Source organism: Miniopterus natalensis, chromosome 9 (genome assembly GCF_054644295.1).
Source record: "Miniopterus natalensis isolate mMinNat1 chromosome 9, mMinNat1.hap1, whole genome shotgun sequence".
Taxonomy (NCBI): domain Eukaryota; kingdom Metazoa; phylum Chordata; class Mammalia; order Chiroptera; family Miniopteridae; genus Miniopterus; species Miniopterus natalensis.
The window spans coordinates 6,441,451-6,457,812 of NC_142089.1; the positions used below are offsets into that span (position 1 = coordinate 6,441,451).

At 57.2% G+C, this 16,362-nt stretch overlaps 1 protein-coding gene across 1 annotated transcript; it reads left to right on the forward strand.

The window, feature by feature from the left end:
* Window positions 1-769: 769 nt before the first annotated feature.
* On the forward strand, window positions 770-15,521 carry SLC2A7 (solute carrier family 2 member 7). Its single transcript, XM_016214553.2, has 12 exons — window positions 770-799; window positions 2,291-2,389; window positions 2,484-2,644; window positions 4,669-4,793; window positions 5,695-5,847; window positions 7,301-7,426; window positions 7,831-8,018; window positions 9,413-9,523; window positions 9,973-10,074; window positions 12,705-12,780; window positions 14,595-14,722; window positions 15,303-15,521. Exons 1-12 carry the CDS (start codon window positions 770-772, stop codon window positions 15,519-15,521), a joined length of 1,518 nt encoding a protein of 505 aa, XP_016070039.2.
* The last annotated feature ends 841 nt before the right edge of the window (window positions 15,522-16,362 follow it).

A 16,362-nucleotide genomic window follows, 5' to 3' on the forward strand; every position in this document is an offset into this window, starting at 1 on the left:
GCAAAGAGCATGTGGTGTGCGCAGGATTTTAGTGCTTAGTGTAGGCGCCTCGAGATGAGCAAGGCGGGCCGCGCTGCTCGGGGGAGACCGATGGCCACGCCCCTCATCCGTCTACACGGCCCGCTCGCACCCAGGCCCCCGTGTGCATTTTGCTTTGGCGACTTAGCATCATGTTCATAACGTGGTGCCATATTCTTACATAATTTTCATGATTATCCTTTGGAACGGCAGCCTGTCATCACTTAGTCAGTCCCCACTTTATTTTCTCTTAATAGAGATAATTCTGAAGCGAACACCTTCGTTTAATATTTTACTGACTTATTTGGTGCCCGTAGGTGTAATTAGAAATAATTAAGTTGTAGTTCTTCAAAAGTGTTTTGTTTGCTGATGAGCAATTAGTCCACATTTGTAAGCGGAAGCACAAAGAACTCAACACGGGAGAAGCACCCGAGATCCAGGCAATCGGGCCACCGGGGCCTCCGGGACTGCACATGTCTAGGCACCAATGGCAGACAGTGTTTCTCCCTCCTTGGTACAATTAGGGAGCTTCTGGTTTGGGGCTCGGTGGAGGCAAAGACAAAATTCATGCTGCGTGTGAAACTTATCTTATCAGTACGTCCAAGGAAAGCGTGCTCTTGGGGGAAGTCGGCAGGGTCCAGAGGCCAAAAGGGTAATAAAGCCACACAGGCCCCAGGGAGACAGGGCTGGTGCCGAGCAGACCCGGGTGTCGCCTGGGAGGCAGAGCGCACCTGTTTCTCCCCTGAACAGGATGGAGATGCCCAGCCCACCCCGGAAGGGGGTAAGTGCCAGGTCTAGGAAACTGCCACTGTTACTGTCCCTTTCCCACCAGAAGCGGGGACCTGCCGAGGGAGGGGAAGGCTCCCGAAATGCAAGGAGGGGAGGCCCTGCCCTGCCTTTCCCGGGGATCACCAGCCCTGGGAGACCAGTGTGGGGGCGGCTGCTTCCTCAGGCATCGCAGCTGAGACACAAGAGGGGGAGGCTGAGTCCAGCTCTAATGAAGTGTGGGAGACTGGGTGATCTTGGAGATGCCACCCTCCTTGCAACCCCCAGCCCCCGGCCCTGTCCCCGTCCCCAGCCTCTGGAGGTGCCGGAACCCTACACCCTGCCCTTCGAAGGGCTGGTTCCCAGGCGAGCAGGCCTGAGGCCTGCTGGCGGTCAAGCAGCCAATGGTGGGGGTGAGGGGTAGGGGTGCAGTTCACAGGCAAACAGAGGGGTGGGGGATGGCGCAAGGGCTGTGGCTCCGGATCAGCGGGTTTCTTGGAGTCCCGGGCAGCACCAATTCAGGCAGCCGCAGACCCTGCCCAATTCTGCCGCCCCCTCCTCACACTTTGGCTCTGGGGCCAGTTCCCCAGAGCTGCCCTGGGTTCTGTGGTAGCATGGAAGCCCCATTGCCTCGGTTTTCCTGGGCACCTGCCCGGGAGTGACAGACAAGCCTCAGGTGTGCTCCAGGGCCTCTGTTCCCCGCTCCCTCCACCTGGGACACTCCGCCCCACGCTCTTGTCCACTTAGGGCTCAGCTCAAAGGCGCCTCCAGGAGACGCCTGCCCTGCCCACCCTACTGAACACGGCCCCTCCTACCCACCAGCTCTGCCCTCTTACCCCATTTGACTGTCCTCACAGTATTATCGAATTTTGGGATTCTCGTATCTGTCTTTTTTCTTTTTGGCCTCTGCTCTCTAGAATGTCCTCTCTAGAATGTCAACTCCACAAGGCCAGCGTGATGCTGGACCTTTTTCAGAAGCATCCCCTACTTCATCCAGGGCCAGGCACAGGGTGGAAGCTCAGATATATGTGTGTGTGTATATATATGTATATATATATTTAAATATATCTTTATTGATTTCAGAGAGAGGAAGGGAGAGGGAGAGAGAGAAACACCAGTGATGAGAGAGTCATTGATCGGCTGCCTCCTGCACGCCCCTGACTGGGGATCGAGCCTGCAACCTGGGCATGTGCCCTAACCGAGAATCGAACCCCGATTGCCTGGATGCTAGGTCAACACTCAACTGCTGAGCCACGCCCGGCCGGGCTCAGATATATCTTTAAGGAGGGAATGACTGAGGAGGAACAGGAAACCCTCCCACCCACGCTCCCCACGCTGCCTCCCACGTCTCAGAGCCCTGGGAGCCCCAACCCCAGCCAGCCACCAACCCACCTTCCCTGGGCATGGCCTGGGGGTCCCCTACTCTGGGCCCAGCCTGGTGGGGGGCCCACTTCCTGAGGTCTAAGACCAACCCCAGAGCCCCTGATCTTGGACCCCACCTCCGCAGCGACTGCAGCCCACGCTGGTGCTGGCGACGCTGAGCGCGGCCTTCGGCTCGGCCTTCCAGTACGGCTACAACATCGCCGTGGTCAACACGCCACACAAGGTGGGCCCAAGGGACCGGGGGGGCGGCCACCGGCCTCAAGTCCTCCCCTGAGTTGCCTCATGTTCTTGGCTACGAATGGGGCAATGTTTTCCAGGTCTTGAAGTCATTTTATAACGACACCTACTTTGAGCGACACGGAACAGGCATGGACGAGAGGCTCCTGCTGCTCCTGTGGTCCTGCACCGTGTCCATGTTTCCTCTGGGCGGCCTGCTGGGGTCGCTGATGGTCGGCGTGCTGGTCGACAAGTGTGGCAGGTAAACAGGAGGGGGCGCTATTCACGTTAGGAAACTGCGCTGGCTCTTGTCGGTTGCATATGTGGTGGGGACTTGATGTGACCCTGAAAAGCCTAGTCCCCACTTTGCCACAGACATGATGCCCTAAAGCAAGCCCCTGAGTTTCCTGGGACTTCTTCCCTTGTCAGTTGCACGGGAACAGCCGTCCCTCTGTCATCAACCCCGTGGACGAGGGGCAGCCTTGAGAGCAAAGTTCTTGACGGTACTTCACTCGGTGCCCCCTCAGCACCTGGAGCAGGTGTCCAGTGAAGGCTTGTTGATTGGGTTTGATTTGTGGGCAGGTGACCCGCGGCTCCAAGCTGTCACAGCTGCAGCCTCTCCCTGGGTGGCCTCATCAGTGTTGTTGTTCTGAGGTTTGGGGTTCAGGCTGAGTCACTCCACATGCCCCGGTCTCAGGTCTTCTTTCCGAATGAACAGTGGCCCTTTGTACTTTGGTTGGCTCGCACGGACCCCCTAATCTTTGTGCCTGAGCCCAGGTGCTGCAAAGAGATGACTCTGCAGAAAAGGAAGGGTGCCCAGGTCAAGGTCCCCAGGAAGGAAGGGTGTGAGCCAAGGTCTCGGGGTGAGGCACATCTGGCCACATCCCACTCTTTGGAATTCACAGTTGCACTTGGACTTGATACGCCAAGGCTGGCAGTGTGTGGGCGTGAGTGGAAAACCCTCTAAAGCAGACTCACTTTTAAAGAGCTGCAGCAATTCAGTTTTCGTGCATGGAAGGAAATACTGAAAATCAGTTATGTGTTAAAGCAGGACCAATAGGACCTCCTCCTCTAGATGCTTGATTAGCAGTTGCCACATGTTGTGCACGTGAATGAGGACAACATCCAGTATGTTGTAATCACACCATAAACCAGGCTTTTCTGTGACTCAGACTGTGCTGTTCCCAGCTTACAGTAGGAGTGGCTGGACTGTTCTGGAAGCCCAGGCTTGGCCTCCTTGCCTGGACCCACAGTCACAGAACTTGGGGCCTTAGAGATGGTCTCATCGCCACCCTCATTTTGCATATGAGGACCCTGAGACTGGCTCACAGTGGAGCTGGCCTTGTCCCAGTGGGTTCCGGACAGCCCTGAGCAGTCAGGGCTGGCGGAGGGACAGGCAGGTGAGGGCTGTTCTCTCTGGATCAGGGCTGGCAGATCCTCTGCTCTCAGTTTGGGCTCTGATGGCAGCTTTCTCAGGGGAACAGCCACCCCAGGGGAGAAAGGAGCCTGAGAAAACCATTCTGCACATCTGGGCACCCAGTGCTGCCTAGCAGGGATTTTCACAGGACTCTGTGGCTACCCCTCAGGAGGGGTTTCTGTGTTTCTGTTTAAAGACCCCCCACCCCCGCTCCTGCCGAAGTCCTCAAAGTCCTGATGGTCCTCAAAGGTGGGAGGAATGTGGGCAAGTCACAAAGGCTGTGCAGCCTGCAGCCACCCCACAGCTGGGACACTTCCTTCCTTCCTGACCTTCCACTGTTTTCTCCTTTGGCAAAACCCAAGCCAAACGTGGGGGCCGGGGGTCAAGGGAGCCATTGATGGATGTCATCAAAGGGCAGAGGGCACAGTCCAGAAGGTAGGGATGGTCCTGGGGGGCAGGACAGTGTAGCTCTGTTTTCCAGGCCCCCCCCCCCCCACTCTTTCATAGACTCATGGGATCGTCTAGTCTGACTCTGTATCCCATCTGTTGTGGGAATCCCCTGTTCAACATTCCTGATCACCTTCATCTAGTCTAGTCACTGCTTGAATACCACCAGCAACAGCAAGCTCCCTACCTGAGGAGGCAGCCCACTCCTTCCTTCCCTACTGTCCTCAGTCAGCTCCAACTGTTAGCACACCCGCCCCAGACCTTCCTCCCTGGGACTCGTGTGCATCGGCCCCAGCTTTCCAGCCACCGGCCCTTGCAGGCACGTTCCCAGGCGGCTGCTATCGCTGCCTGAGAGCGGGAGCTGGCGGGGACAGCTTCTGCCGCCTCAGCGCCCTGCCCTCTGGGCTCTGCTGTCCCTGCAGAAAGGGAACCCTGCTGATCAATAACGTCTTCGCCATCGTCCCCGCCGTCCTGATGGGAGTCAGCAAGGTGGCCAAGGCTTTTGAACTGATCATCTTTTCTCGAGTGCTGCTGGGAGTCTGTGCAGGTACCTGGAGTGACAGCTGAAGCCCCAGGCCGCGCTCAGGCTCGCCAGTGGGGCAAGGGGCCAAGGCCGACCTGCCTGGCACCACAGGCCAAGGCTGGAAGCAGGGGAGACGGGGGTCTCCCTGCTTGGGCAGCCTCCTGTCTCCGTTCCCAGGCCTTTGCACAGCTCATGCTCTCTTTCCCCTTCCCCTTAGTTAGCAAAACCTTCTGCCAGGGAAAGGATCTGGAAACATGCTTTCGGGCGGTGAGCACACAAAAGAGTATACAGATGTCATATTGTAGATTTATATAACGTTATTAGCCAACGTTACCCCAATAAGTTTAATTTAAAAACTTTTTTTAAAAGCCCACACTTTTACCTTGACGTATAAATAACTGATAGGGCTTTACAAGGTATTTTCCAAGGAGGGTGTCCAGTGTACAGTGAGGATGAGGGGCTTGGAGAAAAAGGGACACAGAATTTGGGGCCTCAGCCAGCAGGGGAGCCAGGTTTCTTCTATTTTTTTTTTTTTTTTTAAGTGATACAAGTAGTCCTTGCTTTAGAAAAGTCAGAAAATAGGTGAAAGCAAAAGAGTTGTCTTGAAGTCCCCCTACCCAGGGCCCCAGCTCTGCAACTAGGAAGGAGAGGACCTCTCATCACGCCCTGCAGGCGGCCCTGCCGGGGGTCTGAGGATTCTGGGAGGGTCCCCTCATCCGTGCAAACTCAGCAGCCCACAGGGCCCAGTTCCATCTCCTGCAGGGAGGTGGGGCTGTGCGAGCTCAGTTGCCTGTCAGTGGCGCCCACAGCACAGAGAAGCTTGGGGATTGTGAGATGGAGCTGAATTACATCCCAGGTCCTGGGTCCCAGGTCCCAGGAGGCTGGGACTGCTCTTCTCCCCTGATTTCTCTTTTGCTGGAACCAGGCATCTCCTACAGTGCCCTTCCCATGTACCTGGGAGAGCTGGCTCCCAAGAACCTCAGGGGCACTCTGGGAACAATGACCGAGGTTTTTGTCATCGTGGGAGTCTTCCTGGCGCAGATCTTCAGCCTGCAGGGCATCCTGGGCAATCCTACAGGTACCCGGGGCACGCCAAGGTCAAAGGGGAAGAGGGTCCTGGGGGTCATGTGGGGCCGTGTTGGCGCCGAGGGCGCTGGGTCCGGTTGTTCGCTCAGCTGTGCGCACATCACTGGCGGATCAAGTCCGCTGAGGCCGAGGGGTGACCTTTGGGCTGTGCAGTGTGCAGCTTGGTGGACACGGGTGACCTTGATGAGGACAGTTTTGGTGAGTGATGGGGACAAATTGTGCTTGGGAATGGGAGGAGAGGTATATGCACCCTTGGGAGTTGTGCCGGGAAGGGAAGAAGTTGGCCGGTAGCTAGAAGGGGAGGGGCTGGAGAGGATTTTGTCAGCTGAGAAAAATGCCAACATATTGGCTGCTAAGGTGGGTCCAGCGGCACGTGAAGGGGTGTGGGACGGGCTTGTGCAAGGCTGGCCGTGGTCACCGTTTTGTGGTGGTCGTGGCCCGTGCAGATGGTTTCTGCTGGTTCCTTCCATCTCCTCAGTGACGCAGGAGGCAAGGTCATTGCCTGAGAGTGGGGTGGGGGAAGTTAGGGGAGAGGGAGAGGGTGGGACAGCCATCTGGGGGTGCCAGTGCAGTGGGGTTTGGTTTGGGTTTTTCATTTTACACGTTTCCAAATTCCACACATTCCTTCGTGGGCAGATCCAGGTGTTTGCATTCCCCACAGGCCCTTGAAGGGGCTGGGAACCCAGTAGGTGCTCAGTGAAAGATCCTTGGTGTCAACGATTCCCAGGCTGCCCGGTGCAGCCGAGCCGTAAACACCTGTCACGGAAGGGGCCCCGGGTGGAGGCCACGCCGGGGGGTGTGGGGCCTCGTTCAGCCCTCACCAACCTTGTGCAGAACTATCATCATCATCATCCCATAATCTTTTCTTTGCTGGCAAGAAAACGGAGGCTTAGAGGGGTTCATTAACTCGCCAGTTCCCACCATGGCTGCCGGGGGTTAGTTGAATCTCAGTACCGCCTGCTGAATGCAAACCTTCAGAAGGAGCTCCCATGGCCCTGCCCCCCCCCCCCCCCCCCGTGCTGGGCCCATCCCCCACGCAGGCCCCCCCTCTCGAGAGGTAAACTTATGTCATTTCCAGCCAATAAAATTAGAAACAAGATGTGGCTTTGTTTTCTCCAGGGCTCACACTTTTAAGTCAAATACTGTTCCTAAGAAAAGCAATGCTCTTCCTGCAAAAGGCATTAATAACATATCTTTTTAAAATCATAGTTATTTTCTCCATTGTTAAATGCAGACCCCCTGTGTGGGTGGGTCCTGGGCAGCCACATCGTGACAGGAACTAGGTCCCTGCTGTCTTTGGCTCTCACCAAGGGCTAGACCATTGTGGGCGAGTGGCCTTGTAAGAAGAGAGAGTCAGGACATGGGAAAGGTCAGGTGGAGGGAGCCCAGAGCCTCCAGGGACCCTGGTGGGTCAGTGTCAAGTTCTCGGTGTTGGTCCCTTGCAGGCTGGCCCGTGCTCTTGGCACTCACGGGGGTCCCCGCACTGCTGCAGCTCCTGTCTCTCCCCTTCTTCCCCGAGAGCCCGCGGTACACCCTGATCCAGAAAGGAGATGAGGTCACAGCTCGACAAGGTACTGGGGTGCAGGCTGCTTTGCCGCCTCCCACGCCTGCCAGAACGTCCCTCCATAGCGCCCAAAGCACAGGACAGGCGGGTGGCCGGGTGGAGTGAGGGGCTCCAAGAGGCAGGTGCTGATGGGATGGGATGGGGGCGCGGCCGGTGCTGGGGGGTCCAGGCAGCTCGGGGGTGTGGTCCAGTGCAGAGCACGGACCCGGTCACAGGCACAGCTGACCCGTGCTGAAAGCTGAGAGCTGGGCCAGGGTGGAGCGCGGTTGGGCTTGGGGACACCATCACATTGTTGGGGTCCTAGCTGGGGTCATGAGCGCTCTGCACTGGGAAACCGGTGGGCCTGTGGCCAGAGGCGGGCCTCGGGGTAGGTGCTGCCGGTGACAGATGGGGCCGCTCTGCTCCCCGCAGCGCTGAGGACACTGAGGGGCTGGGCTGATGTACAGGATGAAATAGAAGAGATGCGCTTGGAGGACCAGGCCGAGAGGGCCGAGGGCCGCCTGTCCGTGCTCAACCTGTTCACCTTCCGGCCCCTGCGGTGGCAGCTCATCTCAATCATCGTGCTCATGGCCGGCCAGCAGCTTTCCGGGGTCAACGCGGTACATGGGCCACGTGGGGCGGCCTGCATGCCCCGCAGCCGCGGGAGGCTGGCGAAGACGGGGCTCCGGCCCTGCAGTCGGGCTGTGGAGGGGTCCGGGCCAGCCTCTCTCTCAGAACTGCTGGGCCACTCGAAAGCCACTCGATCGATTAGACCCGGCAAACGTTCACTGAACCACCACGAACAGTGTTCGTGTCGGTGCTGAGGCTGCACATTAGTGCAGAGTTCAAGTGCAGCGTTCAGCTGGGCAGAGCTGAGCTCCGCATCCAGGGGAGGTGAGAGTGAGGAGCTAGTGGAGCAGGTGGCTCCTCAGGAGCTGGGATAAGCCAGAGGCCTAAACACAGGGCTGCCGGGCAGTCGCACCCTATCACGCGGGACATTTTTGTTTGCTAGGAACAAGGCGCCCCTGGAAAAAGCCGAAGCGAAACCAGACTTAGTTTATAGAAGCAGCTCAGGATGCAGCTGGGCGCCTGAAAGCAGAGACCCAATGTCCCCAAGGGACCTGGGAGGCTCTCTCCGCCTTCCCACTCTGCGTCTCCCATGTGCCCGCCTCTTTCCTCCTGCTCCAGTCCCCAGGGGGAAATGTCTCCGGCCAGTAGCCCTTTCCCCAATGAGCAGGCTGCAATGAGCTGGAGATCTCCTGGAACCAGCTTCGGGTTCCCAGGGGAGGGTGGTTGGTGGGCACAGCCTGGGTTAGGGGCCACCTTGGACTCACTCAGCTGCAGCTGCTGGTGGCATTGTTGTGAGTGAACCTGGCTCTCTGTCTGTAACTGGGTCTATCAATGGTGTGGAAGGAAGAGCGGAGATATCACAAAATGGAGCGGGGGAGGGGGGTGGTGCTTCCAGAAACATCAGTGGTTGGATGGGTAATGCAGCTACTCAAAGGGAGTGTCAGAGAGAGGCAGCTTCAGGGCCTCAGGGATGTCTAACAAGTGATGTTGGGAGTGGGGTACAGCCCTGGTAGGAGACACCCAATGGGGAACAGCACATGTGGCTGTTGGAAGGGCTGAGTGAACCCACATCCTTGGGGCTGGGCCTGGAGAGGAGCTGAGCTTGGCCCGGAACAAAAGGTGAGGGGTCACTCCTTGGGGCCTGAGATCACAGACTAGCAACGCAGCAGAGGGGGAAGTCTTAGGGTCCAGATCCCATTTTATAGACGCAGAAGCCGAGGCTCAGAGTCAAGAAGAGCTGTGATCACCTGGGACTCCAGGCAGAGCCAGGCTGCATCCCAGTCTCCTGACTCCAAGTCACAGCTCTTTTTCCCCATCACCAGCTGCCTCCTTCCTGTCCAAGGGTCCCCTGGGCTTTGCAGACTGTTTGTTGTAGAGTCAGGAAAGTTAAACCAGAGGCCTACGCCTTGGGCCTGTCCTCACAGCCCCTGGGCTTTTGTTTTAGATCAACTACTACGCAGACATGATCTACGTATCCGCTGGCGTGGCGGCCGATCACTCCCAATACGTAACAGTGGGTGCCGGAGTGGTCAACATAGTGATGACCGTCATCTCGGTGAGCCACCTGGAATATTCTTTCCATTGGGGGGGCCCAAGCAGGTGCCCTGCAGGCAGACAGGAGCCCCACAGAGTCTGGTTGTCTGGCACCTGCCCTTGGTTGTCTCTGGGACCTGCCCTGAGTGGTGGGGCAGGGGGATAGCGGCCCTGAGTGTGAGCGCCCCGTAGAGGAGGTCGGAGGTGTGGCCTCTGGGTGGGTTAGTTTCACATGAAGGGCATATTCACAGGCGATTGTTTGCTGTCTCTAGAAATTGGCTAACCATGGTAGGGACAGTCCCTCCAGGCGTCAGCAGGGCCCCAAGATGCCAAAGCATCAAATACAGAAACTAGAAAATGTAAGAAAGGCCACGTAGGGCGGTGCTGGAGGAGGGAGTGGTAGCACCAGGTCCCAGAACTCTGGGCGCCCCCTGGGCCATGGAGGCCCCTCACTCCTCCCTTCCCCTGCAGGCGGTCACCGTGGAGTGGCTGGGGAGACGGCTCCTCCTGCTGGTCGGCTATGGCATCTGCGGCTCGGCCTGCCTCACGCTGACGCTGGCGCTCCTCTTCCAGGTGGGACCCGGTCCCCTGCCCCCACCCCTTCTCTGGGATAAGACAGGCTGGGAGCGGGGGCCCAGAGCCCCTGGGTGGGTGGGAGGTCCAGGAAACAGACTCAGCACCAACAGACCAGGGTGGTTCTCAGCTGTGTCTGGCTCCACGCCCCCTTCAATGCAAGTACTTTGTGATGCCCAGTCCTGCAGGGATGTTTGTGGGTGACTTCACTCCCCTGCACACGCACGAGCAAATAAATAGCTAAAGAGCCCTGGCCAGTGTTGCTCAGTGGTCAGAGCATTGGCCTGCGCACCAAAGGGTCTCGGGTTCAATTTCTGGTCAAGAGCGCGTACCTGGCCCGGCTGGGCGTGGCTCAGCCGTTGAGCGTCGACCTAGGACCCAGGCAATCGGGGTTCGATTCCCGGTCAGGGCACATGCCTGGTTGTGGGCTTGATCAATGACTCTCTCCTCCTTGATGTTTCTATCTCTCTCTCCTTCTCCTTTCCTCTCTCTGAAATCAATAAAAAGATATTTTTTTAAAAAAGAGCACTTACCCGGGTTGCAGGTTCAAGCCCCAGCCCTGGTCAGGGCATGTGTGGGAGGCAACCAATCGATGTGTCTCCCTCACATTGATGTTTCTCTCTCTCTTTCTCCCTCCCACTCTCTGAAAAAAATCAATGGAAAAAATATCCGCAGGTGAGGATTGAAATAAATAAATAAAAACAATCCCCCAGGTTACAAAGTGGAACAGTGCTCTCATCGTGAAATCCTACCGCACGTCACGATGTATGTCGGTCTCCAGTGTTAAAGTATCTCGGGGAGCTGGTCAGAGTGAAATGGGAACAGAAACGAACATGAGAAGCTATGAAATAAATGAGCATCGAGTCATTGGGTCGGAGTAAGCTCGAAACACAGTAGGCCGCCCAAACTGGAACGACATCATTTTAATTTGTGATTTTCTCAAGCACATATTTATTATGTGTCTTACCAAAAGTTTGAAAATACATAGGATGGCACTAACAGGAAGTATTCTGCAACCAGCCAACATGGTTTACGCCCTGGCCTACGTCTTTGCCTTGGTTGCTTTTACAGTAACTGCACCAGCAGACAGAGACCCTTTTCAATTAAAATGACATTGTTGGAAACGCAGTAGACACGAGGGCAAGAACGTCGTGCGAGGTTATTCTGTAAATCAGTGACCGCCTTCTTTCCCGAGCTGTCCTCTCCGTGATGACTTCCTCCTCAACGACAGGCCGAGCACAGAGACCCTCAGGGGGACGAAGGGCACACACGAGGGGGCCAGTGGAGGAACCGGCGGGCAGAGACCGGGGATGCGGCCGGCGAGGACAACGCTAGCTACATTCCAGTTTTGGTTTAATTAATGTTTTCTTTCTACAGACCTTATATATATATATATATATATATATATATCTTTATTGATTTCAGAGATAGGAAAGGAGAGGGAGAGACAGAGATAGAAACATCAATGATGAGAGTCATTGATGGAGCCCACAACTCAGGCATGTGCCCTGACCAGGAATCGAACCCCGATCTCCTGGATCCTAGGTCGACACTCAACCGTTGAGCCACGCCCGGCCGGGCTAAAGACCTTATTTTTTAACTTTAAAACTTATCTAACTTTTTAGGAGAACATTTAGGAAATTTAGGCAAATGAAGAACAAATAAAACTAGACAGATCATTGTTAGTTACCTGCTGGAAACCTAAATGATGTCCCCAGCAATTATTTTTTCATCTTACCGTCTCTGTCCGAGCATCCGGCAGCCCTGTCGGCTCCGGCTGGAGACGTACCCAGCCCCCGCCCACGAGGCGCCGTGTCCAGGGCGTCCCCTCCCGCCTCGGCCATGTCCCCTTCTGCTTCAAGTATGGAAACGGACCCCACCTGCTCAGAAGCCTCGCTGGTCTTCATCCCAAGTCACTCAGCATCTGGGAGGCTCCTCTCTCCCCCCTCCCCCTCGCCTGCAGCTTGGAGACAAGTTCATGGAAGGAGGTGTCCCCGGCGCACCTCCACCGTCGGCACCGCGCCAACCCCTCCTCCGCAGCGTTTTTCATTGTTGCGGTGACACAGTTACCTGCGTGGCCAGGCTGGTGGGAGTCTGTTCGCCGGTTTTGTGCCAGCCGTTGTCTGTGCTGTGGGCAGCATAGATGATCCACAGGCTCTCCCGGTCCTGTGGCTTCTAGAAGGACTCTCTCAGCTAGCGTGGGGTCCGGGTCCCAGCGCCATCTCTGCTGATGGTCTGACTTGGGCTGTTGCTTGACCCCTGGGGCCCAAGCGCCCTCCTGGTCTGTGTCCAGGCTCTCGGTGCTCTGAGCGCACCTTTGTAGGACTGAAACGATAGCATCCTCGCTCGCGGTGGTGTCGTGAAGATTAACGGGTTAACATTGGTGCTGGTCAGGGAATAATAGGGCTGGTGGAAGCCCCCTGCGACCTAGAGAGCGGCTGTCAGTCCCTGGCTTCCCCCCCCCCTTGCCTGCAGAGCCCTGGAGGCACGCGGGCGCTCAGAAATCCAGGTGTGGCTCCTTCCCGTGGCTGGCAGGTGGCCTCATCTGTACGTGGGGCCCTTGGCCTCGAGCTCTCAGAGGCCCCAGGCCAGGCCCTGTCGGGCACCGACAGCCCTACCTCTCCCCACAGAGCACGGTCCCTGAGCTGTCCTATCTCAGTGTCGTCTGTGTCTTCTCCTACATCGCGGGACACTCCATCGGGCCCAGTGAGTACCCGCACACCCCGCCAGCCTCCCAGGGCCTCGTGCGTGGCACCCAGAGGAGCGCAGTAAACATTTGTTGAATGAGTGGACGTCCTTGGCTTGTGCCGCGCCGATGTCCTCTGTTCCTGTACCAACCCCGCACACGCTTGGAGGCCACGCTCAATTTCCCTTGTCCTTGAAGGCCATTCCAGTTCACCTTCATTCATTCAACAAACGTTTACTAAGTGCCAGCCAGTGCCACAGCCAGGCCAGGCCCCATCAATCTCCTGCAGCTCCTGGAGGTGTCCAGCCTCAGGTCCGGCACCCCACACGGAGCTGAGCCTCTGCAGAGAGGGAGCTCATGCCAGCCAGTCCCCACTGGGGGCACCTGGGTTCATGTGCAAACCCTCTGCATACTCCCTGTAGCCTCCAAGCTCACAGCCCACCCGAGGCTCCGTTGTCTTTGGTCCCCTGACCTCCAGTTACCTTCCCTTGTTACCTATCCCCATGTCCCTGTGCTAGTACCTGGGCCTTCGCCTGGGCCTACCTGTCTGTCAGCCTCCAGGCTCCAGGCTCCAGGCTCCCCTCCTCTGCATGTCCTTCTGAGAATCAGACCCCGTGCTCACAGCCTGGGGAAAGGCACCTCTGACTCTAAGACTAGGACATTCCCTGCGGAAACTCGATTTTGAAAGAGCTTTTCACAAACCAGAGTAAAGGTACCCACCCACTCAGCGCACTGATGGGGCACCTGCTGAGTCTGTGCCGGGCTGGCCCCGGGGACACAGCTGGGGGCAAGGCTGACACAGCCCTGCTGAAGGGTATCCAAGTGGGATTTTCGGCATGTGCCCTGATTGTGGAGGCAGAGGCGCAGTGGGGAAGGTCCCACGTGTGTGGGAGACCTGAGCTCCTGGCTGCTCTGCCTCTTGCTGCCTGGGCCGCCTGGAGCAAGCGCTGTGCTCCTCCGGGTCTCAGGCTCCTGTTTGAGCAATGCGGATAATCAGACGGGGGTCAGATCCTGCACCGATGTGACATGTGAGCCAGGTCCTAAGGGACTGGTTTGCTCCCGGTACCCTCGAGGGGAGGAGGGAGGCAGACCAGGGCGGCACCGACCGCCTCCCTCACCACTGAAGGAGGCCCCCCTCCCTGGTGTGTAGTTTCTCATTTGATGTCCCAAGGGTAGCTCATTTCGGGGCTTTGAGTTCCTCTCCATCTCCATCCACTGAGGCTGCGTTTCCAGCGTGGCCATGTCACCCCCACCACCCCCCCACCCCCCCGCCAAGAGTTGGAAATTGGCTGGAAGGACAGACAGAACCTTATTATTTTTGTGTGTAAAGCCCTAGACATACAGTAAACAAACAGATATACAGTGGGTCTGTGGTATTCACATTATATAAGGGGTGATGATTAGAAAAAAATGGATTTGGGCATTTTAGAAAAGTCTCCTTAATGAAAAAAGGCCAGGTTTGCGCCCAGGTGCCCACCATCCCCCAGACCTTCCACAGGAGGGCCCCCCCCCCACCCACCCAGGCACAAGCGCTCACTGAGCCCTGTTCCTTTACTGTCTGAGAATTTCAAAACGACAACACCAGGGAGAGTGGACACTGTGACCTTGAGGCCCTTGGAGGGAGGTGCCCCCCACCCGCCCCCCTCCACCTTGCACCCCGCAGCCGTGGGTGCGCCCAGGAGAAGCCACAGGGGAGAGGAAGCAGGGTGCTGACGGAGAGATGTCAGCTTGGCCGTCGAGGGCAGGCCAAGACCGACAGGTCTCAGGGCCTGGGGTTGGGGCCCGGCGCCCCAGCCCCCTGCGCCCCACGGGCCCTGCGCTCTCTGCCCTCGAGGTCCCGTCCCCTCCGTGGTGAGGACCGAGATCTTCCTGCAGTCGTCGCGGCCGGCCGCCTTCGTGGTGGACGGCGCTGTGCACTGGCTCACCAACTTCATCGTGGGCTTCGTGTTCCCTTCGGTCCAGGTGAGTGGGCCGCGGGCGGGAAGCACAGTGGGCCGGCCTTGCCCCCTCCATCCCCCTGCCCACCCCTGAGCAGAAGGGGCTTCAGGAAATAAAGCCGGTTCCCTTCTACTAAGAACAGAGCTAATTCCCCAGGGGGGCAGCTCACAGATTTCTCTGAGCTCCATGAACGTGTGTGGTGGCTCCCTGGCCAAGCCCTGGGAATACCCCGTTTCCCACTCGCTGACGGGAGCCCCTCGCTCAAGTCCTGAAGGGCCGACTACTAGGGGCTCCCGTGTGCCAAGGTCAAGGCAGTAGGCAGCAGGCTGGAGCCTGGGCGAGGGCGCAAACCTGCTGCCACCTCCTCCCCGGCTCTGACGGTGAGCGCCCCAGCTCCGCGCCCACACCCTGGGCCGGGGGGCGCACGTCCCCATTGTTAAGGGGCTGAGGAGTCCTCCTGGACGGGAGGGCGGGACCCACCTCTCCAGCTATTTTAATAAAACTGGCCGCCAGCGAACTCCTCTGTGACTCACAGAGGCCCCCCAGGAGCCGCCCCTGTCCTTCCCGCCTCCGCCCCCTCCGGTTTTCCTGTCTCTTGGCCTAGGCGGCCATTGGGGCCTACAGCTTCATCGTGTTCGCGGGGATCTGCCTCCTCACCGCTGTTTACATCTACGTGGTGATTCCCGAGACCAAGGGTCAAACGTTTGTGGAGATAAACCGAATTTTTGCGAAGAGAAACGGAGTGGAGCTTCCAGAGAAGAAAGAGATCACAGATGTCGAGCCTCATGCGCCATCTCCGCCCGCCAAGGAAACTTCCTTTTAATGGCTCTGCGTGTCCCCAGGTGCCACATCAAAGCTCCCTTCTCTGAGAAAGGGACTTCCCGCCCCAGGCCTCAAGAGAGGGTCACAGCTCTGAGCTTTTTGTGCCCCCCGGTGGCAACTGGAAGGCTTTGGAAAGATTAGTCCCTGATTTGGTTGAGACGGGGTCAGCCTCCAGCCCTAACCATCGGGCCGAGTGGCTCAGGAGCATGGGCAGGGCCCTGGGCATTGATCAGCAGGACTCGGTTCTCTGACTCTATGTTAGCACCAAAACTCGAATGCTGTATGGACGCACTTTCATAAAGTAAAATTGTTCAGGTTCAGCTATTGATAAGGAGGCCCGAGTTCCGATCAGTGTGCTGGTTCGAGAACGAAAGGAACTGGAGGCCAGGGCCCTGGATTCCACTGCCGTCCTGGGGAGGCTTCCACTCGAACTCCAGGGCCGTGGGCTGCACATGTTCCGGTCAGCAGCACAGCCTGCGGGGCCAGTGGGCAAGAGAGGTAAGCATGTTCTTGGGACTGTTTCAAAAAATACCCTCTCTGGGTTGGTGAGTTGATATCTGCCTTGGAAATAGGAGAGCCCTATATCAAAAGACACAAAGTACCAAAGCTCACTCAGTAAGTAATTGATGACCCGTACAGTTCTACACCAGCTAAAGAAATTGAATTTGTAGTTAAAGACCTTCCCACAAAGAAAACTCCAGGTCCAAATGGGTCCACTGGTGAATTCTACCAAACATTTAAGGAAGAAATAATACCAATTTGACACAAGGTCTTCCAGAAAATAAAAGAGAAAGGGCTACTTCTCAGCTCCTTGTCTGAAGCCATGGTTACTCCAATTCCAA

What these genes read in the sequence shown, in the direction of transcription:
- SLC2A7 (XM_016214553.2), top strand. Translation starts at nt 770, where the DNA reads ATGGAGATGCCCAGCCCACCCCGGAAGGGG. An exon ending in CCAGCCCACCCCGGAAGGGG is followed by an intron (nt 800 to 2,290) that starts GTAAGTGCCAGG and finishes CCACCTCCGCAG; the next exon opens with CGACTGCAGCCCACGCTGGT. An exon ending in CATCCTGGGCAATCCTACAG is followed by an intron (nt 5,848 to 7,300) that starts GTACCCGGGGCA and finishes GGTCCCTTGCAG; the next exon opens with GCTGGCCCGTGCTCTTGGCA.